The sequence below is a fragment of the Anabas testudineus genome, chromosome 2 (genome assembly GCF_900324465.2).
Source record: "Anabas testudineus chromosome 2, fAnaTes1.2, whole genome shotgun sequence".
Taxonomy (NCBI): Eukaryota; Metazoa; Chordata; class Actinopteri; order Anabantiformes; family Anabantidae; genus Anabas; species Anabas testudineus.
Window position 1 is genome coordinate 19,644,178 of NC_046611.1, and position 14,976 is coordinate 19,659,153.

At 40.8% G+C, this 14,976-nt stretch overlaps 2 protein-coding genes across 7 annotated transcripts in view; one reads left to right on the forward strand and one right to left on the reverse strand.

Annotated features, from left to right (window-relative positions):
* Positions 1-1,152: 1,152 nt before the first annotated feature.
* pdss1 (prenyl (decaprenyl) diphosphate synthase, subunit 1) lies at positions 1,153-7,241 on the forward strand. The gene is made up of 11 exons (XM_026364192.1): positions 1,153-2,394; positions 2,989-3,056; positions 3,207-3,339; positions 3,762-3,892; positions 4,097-4,238; positions 4,370-4,481; positions 4,581-4,690; positions 4,793-4,873; positions 5,690-5,803; positions 5,939-6,019; positions 6,459-7,241. Exons 1-11 carry the CDS (start codon positions 2,224-2,226, stop codon positions 6,597-6,599), a joined length of 1,284 nt encoding a protein of 427 aa, XP_026219977.1. The 5' UTR covers positions 1,153-2,223; the 3' UTR covers positions 6,600-7,241.
* Positions 7,242-7,283: 42 nt separating this feature from the next.
* The window catches only part of abi1a (abl-interactor 1a), a 39,283-nt gene continuing 31,590 nt past the window's right edge, over positions 7,284-14,976 (reverse strand). The window contains exons 7-11 of one of the 6 annotated variants that reach the window (XM_026364188.1): positions 14,084-14,200; positions 11,699-11,980; positions 10,112-10,198; positions 9,124-9,309; positions 7,284-9,012 (exon numbers count right to left, since the gene is read on the reverse strand). In XM_026364188.1, the coding sequence (XP_026219973.1) occupies positions 8,837-9,012; positions 9,124-9,309; positions 10,112-10,198; positions 11,699-11,980; positions 14,084-14,200 (848 nt within the window). In that variant the 3' untranslated portion in view covers positions 7,284-8,836. The remainder of the gene's footprint in view (positions 9,013-9,123; positions 9,310-10,111; positions 10,199-11,698; positions 11,981-14,083; positions 14,201-14,976) is intronic. The other 5 variants (XM_026364184.1, XM_026364185.1, XM_026364190.1 and 2 more) reach the window with 5 other exon arrangements.

Consider the following 14,976-nt stretch of genomic DNA (forward strand, 5'->3'; position numbering starts at 1 on the left):
TCTGTCTTTATTTCGGCATCAATCAGGAATTGCAAGATGTCTGGAAGTGTATTAAGCTGCCATTAAGTCAAAATATGACTGTATGAGCAAAATAATTTCTAATGTGGCCATAAGAAGAAGACCTGTATCCAGTTTTAGTAATTTTAGAGGGTTGTCTTAGTAGAAAAGGACAGCAATGACCTTGATCATTGGGATCAAATATATTCCATCAGTGTGAGAAAACTGACAATAAAATCTCAGACAGGTTATACTTCTTCTTCACTGGTGTATTTTTCTTCATCCAAGAGTCACTCAAGAACAACAGCTGACCTTTAACCTCTTAGCCCACAAGGGGAGGTCTTGCTGCAGAGCCCGCCTCCTCTGCAGTCTCTTGTGTAACATAGGGAAAAGACAGCATGTGGTGCAGCAGGTCCACCTAGTGGGAGAAAACCGTCACCAAAAAATAATGAAGCTTTTCTTTACAGTGTGGTAGTAAGATATAAAATATACAGTTATTTACCAGATGAGAAGTCATTCATGTTAGTTTTTCTTAGCACATTTACATCTGTAAGACGTAATCAGTGGAAGAGCTTCCTGTTTCTCTAAAGTTTCAATGTTACAACGTAACAGAAATTTGTAAAAGTAAATTCCTTCTTAGTAGTTCTTTTAAGAGCAATGCAGTGATTCATAATCCCAGCTATTTAAATATATGATATGTAATATGCACATGTACTGTAACAGCTTACTTTCCACTAGTTTTGACGATCCAAATCAGTATCATTTTGTTGTCTGAAACACAACAAAAGAAAAACCTTTTAGAAAACCACAGGTTACAAAACTAGTACATCATCTGACATTACATAATTCTGCTTATCTGCTGACCCGGAGTTAATATTGAGCCAATCGGAGAAGTGAGCCCACAGCTAAACCACAAAAGAAACAAAATGCTGCAAAAGCGTTGAAACTTGTTGTCTGCAGATCATGGTGAAATCTGATTGTTTGTCATCCATCATTTGGGGGGACAAACTCTAATTATATTGGGTGTTAAAAAATACAATTAGCATGAACTGCCAGTGAGATTAAACTGTTTCAGTAGACTGGGCAACAATATCTTTTAGAATAACCAACTCGTAATAACAAATGACTAGCCTTAAGCGGAAAGGCAAGAAGGTTGCTTATCATCATCTTCACCAAGAAGCCCCAGTTTGGTTTTAAAAATTGGTTAATTCCTACAGACATCCAACAGAAATCAATACAAGTCAGAGTCAGAATGAGCTTTATTGACAAGTATGTTTACACATACGAGGAATTTGTTTTCATGACAGAAGCTTCCAAAGTGCAAATGAATGACAGTGACAGGACAATAAGAAATAATAACAAATAATAAAAGAATAAAAAACAACAGTAGACAGGAATAGCAAATTTGTCCGTTGAATGTACAGGTATATTATAATAGACAGGTTTATTATGTGCAAATTCTAAATGTAAATTAAGTATGTTAGATAAATATGTTTATAGATAGTGTTGCATGTTCCACATCCACTGTCAAATGTTCATAAGATGAACTGCCTGGAGGAAGAAACTGTTCCTGTGCCTGGAGAGTAGGCGTCACAGATGGTACACAAACTGGGATTACATACTGTAGTAATAGCCTGAAACAAATTAGTACTTCATAAAACTTTGTTTTGTACCTATAACTGCACCTAGGCGGTGCATTAGCTAGTTAGCTAGTAAGAACCACTGTTAGCAAACAACCATCTGGTTAACGTTGGCTAATACTTGATTGACACTGGAAATATTAGCTAACGTTGGATCTTTATAGAGTTTTATAAGTAAAGATCACCTTAAAAAGAAGCTATAACCTATAGTTGGCAAATAAAGATGTGGATAAACATTGGGTGTCGTTAGATTCTACCACATAGTAAACGGTGTTAACTAGTTGATAAACGTTGATAACACATGCTACATAGCTAAGCTAACTGTAGTCGTTCGCTCCGTTAAGAGTTACCCATTAGCCTCATATCAAACAATAACACTATTAACGTTATATTTTCCAGACAAACCCCCGCAGCGTCAGTTCACATAAACCACCGTCGTCCTGACAAAATGTACTGATGGATCAATATCAAGTTATAACTTTGAAACTTGGGTCTACTGTAAAAAGCCTTGAACGTCATCAATCGGCGCCCGGCCTGTTGCTGTTTCCGGTTCCGTTGCGTTCACGGTCCCGATCATGTCCGCTGCATGGTGCTGGAGAACATGGCGGGACCGTGGTGGAGACTGTGCCGTAGGTGGACTGCAACCTGTGCGAGCACGGGTTTATCCGAAACTGTGTGTCATTTTAACGCAAGATCTGTGTCATCCTCCGCTTCCTCGTTAGGACGGGCGTCCTGGAGCTCAGGACCGGGGAACCAGGTGAATTTTGCGGCATCCGTTGGGTAGGAAGTGCTGTCAAACCGAGGAAGGTCATACAGACCGCGGAGCTGTCAGCCGGTAGTTGAATTCGGATAAAAGCTGTATTAATCCAGTGTCTGTGACATGTGCTGGAAATGTAACCTGCATTTGTCTTCTGGAAAATGTTTTTCTCTGTGTTGTGGTAGTTTCCTAAACGAACACTGGCTCGTTTGAATGGATGTTTAGAGCTACCTCGTCCTGCACAAAGGTCATAATCCGTCTCTGACGTTAACGCTGTCTTTACTTTGCCGGAAACTAAAACTAATCGGTGTCTCGTCAGCTTCCCGATCATTTAGATTTTTCATTTACGTTCATTCATTCATTCATTTGACTAAAATGCGCAAGACTCAAGACTTTCCGTAACACATGATGAAAGAACTTAACATATAACGTTACATGAAGTGTGAGGCAGCAGGAGCAGGATCAACATGCACCGCAAAGGAGGAACTTTAGAGGAACTTTACCTTAGTGAACAAGAACAATGGATCTGCACTAAAACAAAGATTCAGACTATACTTGTACTCCTTGTTTGATATCCTGCTTTTGACCTTTCAGAGGCAGCCGTCAGCTCTCCCAACACAGATGAACCAGAACCTGTTGAACCCAACCTCATCATTCACCAGGTGAGCTTTGATGGGATCTGTCTAAATCCCATTCATACGGTATCCAGGTCCGTCTTATTTTATATTTCTGATTTAATTTACACAAGTGCATTGTTTGAAATGCCGCTTCTCAAAGAGAGAGCGTATATCATGTCATGTCTTCTTCTCCAGGCACGAGTCCCGGTTGCTGTATCCCACCCTACAGTTTTGCTCTTGCAGAGCGGCACACAGCGATGCAAAGCTCAAAGATCCGTTTACATTAGCCCAGAAAGACTTAACAAGTTTATACGATGACATCAAAAAGGTACGAGATTCGGTAAAATATCTTAGTTGAAACTAATAGATTTAAAAATGTATAAGTGGATATTTTGACAGTATTTTGATGGGTGTTTTATTTTTTTGTGGTTGTCTTTTACATTGAACAAACTTTTTTATACAATTGGCATTCCGAGAATGTGGATTTGCCTTTTTCAGTCTTCATTTATGTGCTCATATTATGTATGAATTAAAGCAATAGATATTTTCAGCTGTCTCCAGACACCAGCAGAAGCAGATAAAGTTAACAAGTAGGAGTTTAGTATAATCAGTGTGTGAGCAGCCTTTGTTTCTCTGTCACCTTGTAGCTACAGGGATATTTATAATGGACGTGTTGCCCTTGGTTGTAACTACAACACTAGTTGAATATGGCTGAAGTGAAACACTCTTATTTATTGCTGTGCTTCACAGGAGCTGTTTGTATCCAAAGAGGAGCTGAAGTCACTATGTGACTACTACTTTGATGGCAAGGGCAAAGCAATCCGACCAATGATAGTTGTGCTGATGGCCCGGGCCCTCAACATCCACAGCAACAAAGCCGGGTAAAAAGACATTAGCCTAATGACACAGCTTCTGTGGACACAGTTAGATTAGATGTTTGTTTTTTGTTTTTTTTTTACTTTTTACCGGCACAGCTAATCCACAGGTGAACTGTGAGAGATGCACCACACCCTGTTATAAATCCATTTTTCTATGAGTCATATGGGTTTTATAGCATGCCACTCAGCCATCTGTCTTCTTTGTAGAGATTTGCTGCCAGGGCAGAGAGCTGTAGCTATGATCTCGGAAATGATTCACACTGCCAGCCTCGTCCATGATGATGTTATAGACGGATCCGACAAACGAAGGGGAAAGAGAACCGTCAATGACGTGTGGGGTGAAAGGAAGGTAGTGGAAATGAAATTCGACTCAGCAGCTTCACTTCTTCCTTTTTGTTTTGTGTCATAATTGTTGCTGATTCACTTTACTGTCATTAATTATGAATGGACATGTATATGATGCCTTGTTCTCTCCTTCAGGCTATCCTGGCAGGGGATTTCATCCTCTCCGCCGCCTCCATGGCCTTGGCTCGCATTGGTAACAACACAGTGGTTAAAGTGTTGTCCCAGGTGATAGAGGACCTCGTGCGAGGTACGTTTTTATCACTACGATAAGTCAGTTTGTTCCGTTTGTGTTCAATACAAGCGACAGCTGGTTGGAGGAGTTCATTAATAAATACTGCGCTTCCAGGCGAATTCATGCAGCTGGGATCCAAAGAGAACGAGGACGAGAGATTTAAACACTACCTCGAGAAAACCTTCAAGAAGACAGCAAGTCTAATAGCAAACAGTTGTAAAGCAGTATGTACGTTCTGTCTCCACACCAATATCACAGAGTTGGCAAAAAGACTGTGTATCTGCACATCATGCCTTTTGTTGACTGTCTGTCCTTTTTCATTTAAGGTTTCCATTCTGGTAAATTCTGATCCCGAAGTTCATGAAATCGCTTATCAGTATGGGAAGAACGTCGGCATCGCATTTCAGGTAAGTTGATCTTATAGCAGATCTGGACGCTGCTCTTTTAACTGGTTGGCTGAATAAAAGTGTTGATGATTTTATGTGATCCTGGATTTATTGGTTCCTCCAACGTCACACTGAGCTTGTTGTCCCACCAACATATCCACAAAGTCGTATCTAATCAGGAGTGGGTTTGTTCTCAGGTTTAGTCATTTTTAACAGTGGCTGGAAAGTGTAGTGGTAAAATCCTCCATGTGGAAAACTGGGGATCAAATCCTGGCTGTGGCCTACCCTCAGTAGTCCTTACTAGACCTCATGCTTTTATCTCGCTTGTAAGTCGCTTTTGATAAAAGCATCTGCCAAATGACTAAAGATAACCTAACAGATGTGAGCTGTCCTGGACCAGGAAGTCCATTAATGTATGGATGCACCATTAAGAACTTGTTCCTGTCACAGGCAGCAGTCTGACGACATTCCTGACAACACAAAAAACGCTATCAGTCAACCGTCACAATGTGCACACATACACACACTCCTTATTGTCTTTGAACCTGTTCTGATTATTGTGTGCAGAATTTACTAATTAATAACAGATCAGTGGAGTTATGAGCAGCTCTAGATGATTAAATCTACATTTGTAACTTACTTCTAAAGTGGGTTTGAAAACCAGACGTAACCAGATAACATTATCCAGGATTACTACATCCAGCAAGATCCCCTGGCACCGTCTAAAAGTTTATTAAGAAATGACGATAAGTCCCATTAATGGAAGGATGTGACTGTGTATTTTGTTTTCATACAGTCAAACTACTTGTGACTGAGTTTATTTTTCTCTGCCTGTAGCTAGTGGATGATGTCCTGGACTTCACATCAGGAGCCAATCAGTTGGGGAAGCCCTCAGCTGCAGATCTCAAACTGGGATTGGCAACTGGACCAGTGCTGTTTGCTTGTCAACAGGTGAGACCTGCCTCTGAATTCAAACTGGTCACATGCAGCAATTTATGGATGTTGCTGCCAACAGATTCGAGTTCATTAAGGTACAAAGAATGCTTAACCCTATTTATTTGTTTGTTTGTTTGTTTTTTAATTCAGTTTCCGGAGCTTCATGCAATGATCATGCGGCGTTTCAGCTCTAATGGAGATGTAGATCGAGCCTGGCAGTACGTCCTTCAGGTGTGACCAATATATGACCTTATATTTGCAGGTTCTTTCCTCAAACACTGTTCTGTACATCAGCTGTGTTCAAATGTCTCAAAAGTCCTTTAATTTAGACATATGACTGAGAGTCTACAGTCCTGCTAGGAGCTCTGTGAGGGATTACATTTGCACAGCGGTACCTTGAGCTAAATTTATGTATTCACAACTGCTACACTAACATGCATATTGTAGCTTTAAGTAAATACAGAACCTAAACATCTTCTAGTTTTAGAATAAAAGTGAAACTGTGTACTGCTTGAAGGTGCATGTGCCTGCAGTAGGTAATTGATGAACTGAATTTGTATGATGGTCTTTCAGTGATGTGTGTATATATATATATATATATATATATACTCCTATACCCAGTATGAAAACCACTGGCCATTCACCACCTGTCCTTCTTGTTGTTTCTCAGAGCGATGGTGTGCAGCAGACCAACTACCTGGCCCAGCGCTATTGTCAAGAAGCCATCAGACAGATCAGTAGGCTCAGGCCGTCCCCGGAGAGAGACGCCCTCATTAGGCTCACTGAGATAGTGCTTACCAGAAATAAGTGAACCTCGTCTGCCGGCCTTTACTTCAGGCAGCTCCCTGCAGAAAGGTACCTCACCACTATGATTCTGCGAAAGCTGGGGGTACGACAAAGACTGTGAGAGAAGCAATGGGAATTGGGTTCACAAAGACCCCTGGTGCTGTTTGAGTGCCATCTCCGAATGAACATGGCAGCAAACTAGTTAATCAGAATCAAGTTATCAAAATAGGACGGAGGGGTATTTCTGAACTGATATCTGTTGTTTGATGAGCCGCATTGATCCATGAATACACTCGGTTTTTAGTGCAAATCATTGTGATTTAAATCTCCTACATGGTTTTTGATTTGGAAATGAATTAAGAGTACTGGAGCTGCCTCCCATGCCTCAAACTGGCCAGCTGTAAGTGAACAGTATGTTACATGCTAGTCCTGAGCTGCGGAGTTGTTGCACAATTTGTGTAATTCCAAATGAGGTGGAAATGCTTTATGGTTTGTGTCTGGATCTGCACTGATGTCTTTGAAGAGCCGTCCACACCTCAAAGGCCAAACAGTTGTGTCTTGTTAATTATGTCATGAGGTTACTTCTGTGATGAAAAGTGCCGTCTAACAACCAAGGCCTTAACATCTACAATGACTGTGTGCTCAATAAACTGTTTTTTTTATTTAACCCAAGCCTTTGCTCTATTTAGTAAGTGACCACACATGCACGTTGTACATAGAATTGTTTATTATAAAAGACTGTACATTAATTTTTCATTTAACATATTGTATGTACAAATGAAGGGCAGAGAGCGAGATTTCAATACTCCTACCAATGACATTAAGCTGGAACAGTTTAATTGGAAATACTAAAGCAAATGGGTAAAATATCAAGGCATTAGCTGCAGGCTTTTAAAACAGTAAATGGTGACCACCACAGGTTAACCTTGCATTTGAAAGTCTGACAGAAGGTAATGTTTGATGCTCAAGGGCGAACAGAAAATCTGATGTAATCATGATTCCCAGACCTGAGAGAAACCTAATATCGATTGGCTGATTTGACTTGAGTTAAATATGTACAGTGGTGCAGCCCAGAGGAGTTCATACTCTGAACGAGCACTGAACATGGTCCGTTAACTCAAAGCAGCTCAGTGTTTGCTTTGAGACGACTGAGGAGGTATTAGAGTTGTCTGTTGGTCTACAACGTTACGTCTGAATTGTCACACGGCAGCGTTAGGCACAGCAATACCACTATCAGTGCACACCACCTGAGGTGTTTTAGAAACAGTCCATTACTACCAGTTACCAATGGATTCTACAGATTTTGTGTGGATTGGTAAAGAACTGAGCAACAGTGATGTGACACCATTTTAAAATGCTTGGTAATGAGTCTAAAAATGGAATGTGTCCTCTGGCTTCAAACAGATCTGACAAAGTGAACTCGTTTCATTTTCTCTGATTTTTAAGTTCAAATGCAATTAAAAAGGTGAGATTCTGGGAAAGCTTGAAATGTACTTTAGAGTATGAAAAAGTTAAGCAATTTCAACAGTGGAATAAAAATGAAAAGAAAAAGGTGAATATGTTTACAACATAATGGAAGCATAATGGCCATAAACTTAAGATTACATTACATCTCTTAAAATTGAGCATGCTTTAATGCCAAGAATGATTTTTCAGGAGAAATTATCTTTGAAATACCATTTACAGTATTTAAATTTGTAAATTATCGACAGTACATTTGTATTTATCTTCTGTTCGAATGAGCCTTATGGAATCGAGAAGGGCAACACTAATGAAAACTATCATCATTAACATTCAATGAATTTACATTACGGAAACCCTAGCGGCTGCAGCTCACATTATATACATCTGACAGTACAAATACTTGAACTGAAGGTGCATACATGACGTTAATAGTTTATTTGTTCCATCAAGCCTAATGCTCTTGTTCAGAAATCATTATTCAGGCGAGATGTACATCGTTCAGCTATGTGACCGTCATATTTTGACGTCAACTCTGTGAGCACGTGCAGTCCAATTCTTTACAAACTGTTTTTATACATATTCCATAATTGTCCCCCACTCGCCCATATAACACCAAAATAAACTGATATAACTTTTCATTACATTTGCAATCAGTGAGGGAGAGAACATTCTGTCATATCAAAAGGGAACCATACAGCTATGTCTATGTGTCTCAGGAGTCAAGATTGGTGCTGTCAGTCTCTTAGTGGATTATGATATGACTGAATAAATAGACTGTACTTTTACTGTGGGGTCCCTTCAGTCAGCGTAGTGCATGATGCTCTCTACGTAGTTGCCGGGGAACAGGCCAGTAACACCGTTACAGACCCCCTCGAACCAGCCGTCGTCGTTCTTCTTGATGACGTAAATGATTGCCCCTTCCATGAAAGACAATTCGTCCTCTTTGTCCCTGGCGTAATCGTAGATGGCCACCACTGAAAACAGACATTAATTCAGTGCATAAATTAATAACAAGCGGTGAACTTCAATGACCACAATAAAACATAACATAATAACATAAACATTTTCTTGAATGTTGTGTCAACCTTTCTCGGTGTAGCTCTTGGGAGCCCACTGTGGGTCTCCGTCAGCGTAGGGGTCGTTGTAATGCACGACAGCAGCATCCTCTTCCTCATAATCCACCGGAGGTGGTGGCGGAGGGGGGGGAGAATCGTCAAACATGGGCATGTCGTCAGGGGGAGGAGGAGGAGGTGGAGTAGGCGTATCTGCAACTAATGAACAGAAGGCAGTGAGACAACTTGCCAGGTTCAAAAGTTCTCTCATTGTTGGTCAATGTGAGAGTGATGGAGAGGTCGGCAGCTGAATCATGCAGAATTAATCATAACGCATGCAGACAAGCGTGTCCGGAAGATTTTTGAATATTAAATTTATCAAACAGGCTGCATCGCTGATGACTTCCCTGATGTTGTGCTCTAATGTATGTGTCTTAAGTGGTTCATGCTCCTCTTGGTGTGACTCTGAAACTCTGTTCAGGCATGCACATACAGAAAACAGAGAGGTGAGTACAATGATCTGATGATGGCTTGCAATGAGTCATGCTATTTAGTAGTTAGAGGTTGATATTACTGCATTAACACTGGAGGGCAAAATAAGCAGCAACCTTTGCCACTTTATCACCTCGATTATTATGATTCACCTCAGCTTAACACTGTAGTGCTGTGAATACATTTAACCAGACGAAATCACTTGAATAAATAAAACTGCTTAATTTGTTTGTTCAATAAACCAAGAGATTATTCCACCCCTACATCATAAGAACAATATCAAAGCTGTGTAAGCTGTGTAATTTTTTTTAAACTAAACATGTCCACAGACTCACATAAAGCTGCTTACAAGAATCTCAGTACTCGAATGGGACACTTTCTTTTATAGTCAATTGTTGCAATAGATTAGTATTAAATTATCTCAACAGACTGAAAGAAGTAGATGGACAAGTGCAATGCATGCTGGGTGGTGAGGAAAGGGGAATAGTTGGCACAGAGGAGGAAAGTATGTCTTAGCCACTTCACTTACTGCTCTCCTGCATCCTGGCCACAAAGCCAGTCAGAGGTATCTGTGGAGTCAGCTGGGGCATGGGGGGAGGAGGAGGAGCGATAGACACTGAAAGCCAGCAAAGAGGAACAGAGAGAAAGAGAGCAAGAGAGACGAAAAGGAGAAAGCCCATCAGTCACCGAAAATATACAGATGATACAGTAGTTAAGTGTGGACCCTGATCCCAAGCAAACAGAACAGCGACAGACCAAAGAAATAAACACACTGCAAGAATTGTGAGCTTATTAAACATATCTAATAGAAGGAGGCAGAGTGATGTGCAACACTGACAGATTGAGTGCTGACATGTTTTTGCCCCTTAATTCACAAAGGGACTGTTTTTTTTCCTCATTATTAATAATGGGCAGATTAATTCAATCAACTACTTGCAGCTGCAGCATCCCCACAGATCAGATACACATATAGTAAGGTTGCAACGTTCAGTGACTATGAGGGGATTTCACATGGGGATCACAGAGGCCAGAGGATAAACTGCACATTATGTTTGATTTCTGTCAGTCAGTCCCCACAGACTGCTTTAAATGTTTTGTTCACACTGGCCAGGAGGGGGCACTGTTTGCCTTGAATTTCTATCAACCTCAGCCCAGATTCCTGGTAGGACTGATGACCTGCTGTAGTTATGTACTTTGAATCAATACATTTTCAGACGTTTCCCAGATCTCTAGGACCGCGGTTGCCTGTCCCTACTCTTGGCTGACCACTGGCTTACAGAGACCATATACAACACCTCCATTTACATCTGGCACTAATGTGCTAACCATATCCGAGTAAGGGAAATGCATATTAAAGGACATCCTGAGTTCATTTTGATTGGAATGTGATTGGCAACATCTGGAGGTGGTCTGGCTTGTATCTTGATTTGATCTTAGCCAGGTGTAAAGGCAATCTGAGTAGAGGGACTATATTAGAAAGAAAACACTCTCAGCAAGTTCAAAGGTCTCATATCTCTGATGTTTTTTGTTAATTCTAACTATTATTAGTTCAAATAGCTACCAAGTTTTCATTGACAAAAATAAATAAATAAATAATGATGATGATGTACATTTTTTCCAAGACTGCCAGCCTTGCCTAACTACATCAGTCAATTAAAGAATCAAGAAAATGCGTATTAACACCAGGTAAAGGCCTCTGAACATTGTGCCACATACTAATCACATGATTATGCCAGAACCTAGATTTTAGGCAGTGCAAGGTAAGATTTAAATTAAACGGAACCCAGATATTTACACTCTTTTACAGGAGGCTAAAAACTGACTGTGCTTTGTTAGCTGACATTGATTGTCTGCATTTTATTTGCTGTGAAAATTCACCATGAGACTACCTCTTAATCCTTAACCTGCACTTTCATTGGGAAGGTCAAAGTCTACTTCTGACAAGAGCACTAGTCTGACATTCACAGAGCTTTGATTTACTAGGAAATATGGCTACAAAGGTTAGCTTGCGTTCGTTTGTGACTGTGCATGAGTTGGAAAAATGTGATGTTTTTGTGCGTCAGTGACAGTTTATGGTCTATAGAGCAGCCGGCGACTGGAGACAGAAGGGCCTTACTTGAGTTCTGGCCATAGCCAGGAGTGCCTCCATTAATATGAGGCTGTTGCTGTTGCTGTTGTTGCTGCTGCTGTTGCTGCTGCTGCTGTTGTTGCTGTTGCTGCTGTAGTTGTTGCTGCTGCAAGGAGAACTGGGAAGTGACCGATGGCGCCCGGCGGTAGGTGCCCGTGGCCGAAACCATAGAGACAGAAGAATTGGAGGAGTTGTGTCGCGAAATCTGCCGCGAGATGGTTCCAAACTGGGACACTGGAGCAGGGCCCAGGCCAGGCCCAGGGGCCACCACTAGAAACACCCAAAGACAGGGAAGAAGGAGAGGAAATAAAGGCAGAAGCACAGAGGGAAGAGGGGTTAGACAAAGGAGATGGAAAAGGGAAGGGAGGGAGAACCCAACCCATGAATCAGCAACCCTGTAAAATATAATGTGAGCTTTTAAAGACTGATTAGAGCCCTGCCACCATCTAAAAAGAAAATCAGTAACTAATCAGAGTGACTAGGTGAACTAGGGGAGGCAACATACATTAGATTGTTAATTAATAATACTGTTAAACTGACATATTTGCAAGAGTTCAGATAGCAAGCAAGTGCCAGATAGGAAGAGCAGCAACAGAACAGACTGATCCTGTCCGCTTCTGTGAAAGACAACTTCTTCACACTCTATTCATGGACATTATTGTAGAAGCCTAGACTGAGTGAACCTCATTGAACTGGCCATCTACAAGTAACCAAAACCTTCTCTACAAACAACAGCAACGTTAAATGGGCTCAAATATTTGAAGAATATAGACACAGAGAGGGAGAAAAGGGGTTAAACACTGGTCAGCTTGAGTATTTCCTGTTCATATTTCTAGATAGCATGCTGTCTCTCTGGGGAGCCTGATGGGATGGGTGGAACCAGAGGAAGTGAGGACTCAGAGCACAGGAGCAAACAAACTTCCCCATACTGTCACCAGCAAAAGTAATTATAGCTAAAGAGGGCACTGATGTTCTGAGGTTAAAATGTGTGTGTTTCAAATAATAATCTTGGTCAAAGTCTGAAGATTATACCAATCAGATCAGCCAATCAGATATGAGCAGCCACTCCACAAACATACACACCAGACCCAGTATAGAACATGTATATTAAAGCTGCATTAGGCAAAACTGAATTTTTGCAGCACTCAAATGGCTGTTTTGGGAAGTTTATTACTCCATAAATCATATTGAGCTGACCTCAGCTATGAGTCTAGCTGTTTTAAACTGAAGGTATCAATTGATCTACACAGAAATATATTAAGCATAAGTAATTACTGTACGCATGATGCTAATCAGACCAAAGTTACTTGGTCATTTAGTTAGCTAGTCAAAGTTATTTGCACTTGAGTTCTGTTGTGCATCATCATAAAATGTGTCAATATCTTCCTACTAAACAATGACATTGTTATTCAACTAAATGTAAATTTAGCATGGAACAGCCGCTGTAGCTGCCTTGAAGTAGATCTGGATCTTTGTCATATTCAAAGTTTAACGTTGGAAATACAGAAAAATGCCTCATGCAGCTTCAATTTCAATCACTTTTCTTATAAAAAAAGAAAATGAAATAAAATTAAAACAGTGACATACTGTACCTGTGCAAAAGAAGTCTCAAAGCTCTTAAGCTCATTTAAGTTTTGAACTTTGTATGGAAATATTGCCAGTACATTATGTCCCTTCGGAGGAGCTTACATTTTATTTAACAATACAGTCAGTAATTAACTTTAGGCTTCCAGGCTTGAAGTGAAATGAGACTTCTTTGTCAGTCGATAACAGACCTGTGAATTCAAATGTAGCGTGCCACCACCACCACTGAGGATTAAGAAAAATGTTACTTACGATTGCCAGAAAACCCAGTGCCTTCTGTATAAGAACTACAAAATCTGTAACCAGATGTTTCTCCAAAAAGTAGAATTTGTAGTTTTTTTCACACTGCAAGCAACATCTTGGCTGACGTGTTAACGTCAAGTGTGTTGGTTGATAAAAAAATAAAAAACTGTGGCAGCTATTACCCCAGTCAGCAGTCAGTCAGATTACCATCCTTCCTCATTTCCTAAATAACATGATTGATAATTAGTAACACTTTTGCAGAGCAAGTGCAAATTTAAGGGAAGGAAGTGGGTGTTTTTATTACTTCATTAATGCTTTTTAGCTGACTGTGAGTTTTACGTTCGTAAATACAGAATGCACATTAGGTAACCTGGTCAAAACTTGCTCCATGATTTGTTAAGGACCTCTTTGCTTGCACCCATCAACAACACCCTCATTTGTAACTTCCACCATTAGACCATTAGAGGACTGCAGTAGACGTGCTGATCGGACACTCTCTGGACAGCAAAGCGAACGAGGACGACCATGGAGGTCACAGAGTCTCACCTAAGGATGGTAGCGGTGGTGCTGGGGGGACGAGCCCGGCCATTGGAGGAGCAGGTGGAGGAAGAGGAGGGGGTGGGGGAGGTGGAGGGGCTCCCGGGGGAGCAAACATGGGTGGGACTGAAAGGAGTATTTACATTAGTAGCTGTTTACAGCAGAGGCAGAACAGAGTCCGTCCTTCTGCACCTCGACACTGTTACATAACCTCACATCACTTTACTCAAGAACCCTTTGGGGCTGCGGGAGCGCTTCGGCTTTGGCAAAGGCGCAGCGCTGCTTCGCACACACTTCTTTGTGATATGAATTGAGTGTTTCCATGGCGACCAGCTTGCAGGGAGAGCTGTGGTTAGTCCTGTGCTGCTGGCCTGATTCTGGTAAAACAGCTGCTCCATAAAAATATAAAATATTTCTTACTCAGCTCAAATCATTTGTTAAAAGTACTTTCTCTAGCATGCATATGGTGTAATGTAGTACTAGTTGTAGTACTAGGTGACGCTTATGTGTAGTGTTATTTGGCCCTTACTGTTCTACTGTAAAGCAGCAGGCCTAATGCAGCTTGGCCTATTTACACAGTAGGATAGAGAATCAGCTGTGCTTAGAACACAATGGGCCTGCATAATCCCTGTCTGGTAAACATAGGCTTTGTGTAGCATAGTCTTACTATCTGCAAACAGTACATTACACCTTGTCAAGCAATGTCTATCATTTGTATAAACTGCACATGCATATAACTTTTTAGAAAATAAAGTTGTTTCCATATGTTTGTGGCTGCACATTTGAAAAATATTTGAATTAATCCAAGGCAGATATGCACAGATGTGCTATAGTACTAATATTGTGTATATAGCTAAATATAGTAGTCTTTTTTAATGCATCTATAAACGTAGGTACTATAA

What these genes read in the sequence shown, in the direction of transcription:
- pdss1 (XM_026364192.1), top strand. Translation starts at nt 2,224, where the DNA reads ATGGTGCTGGAGAACATGGCGGGACCGTGGTGGAGACTGTGCCGTAGG. An exon ending in ACGTGTGGGGTGAAAGGAAG is followed by an intron (nt 4,239 to 4,369) that starts GTAGTGGAAATG and finishes TCTCTCCTTCAG; the next exon opens with GCTATCCTGGCAGGGGATTT. An exon ending in GATAGAGGACCTCGTGCGAG is followed by an intron (nt 4,482 to 4,580) that starts GTACGTTTTTAT and finishes CTGCGCTTCCAG; the next exon opens with GCGAATTCATGCAGCTGGGA.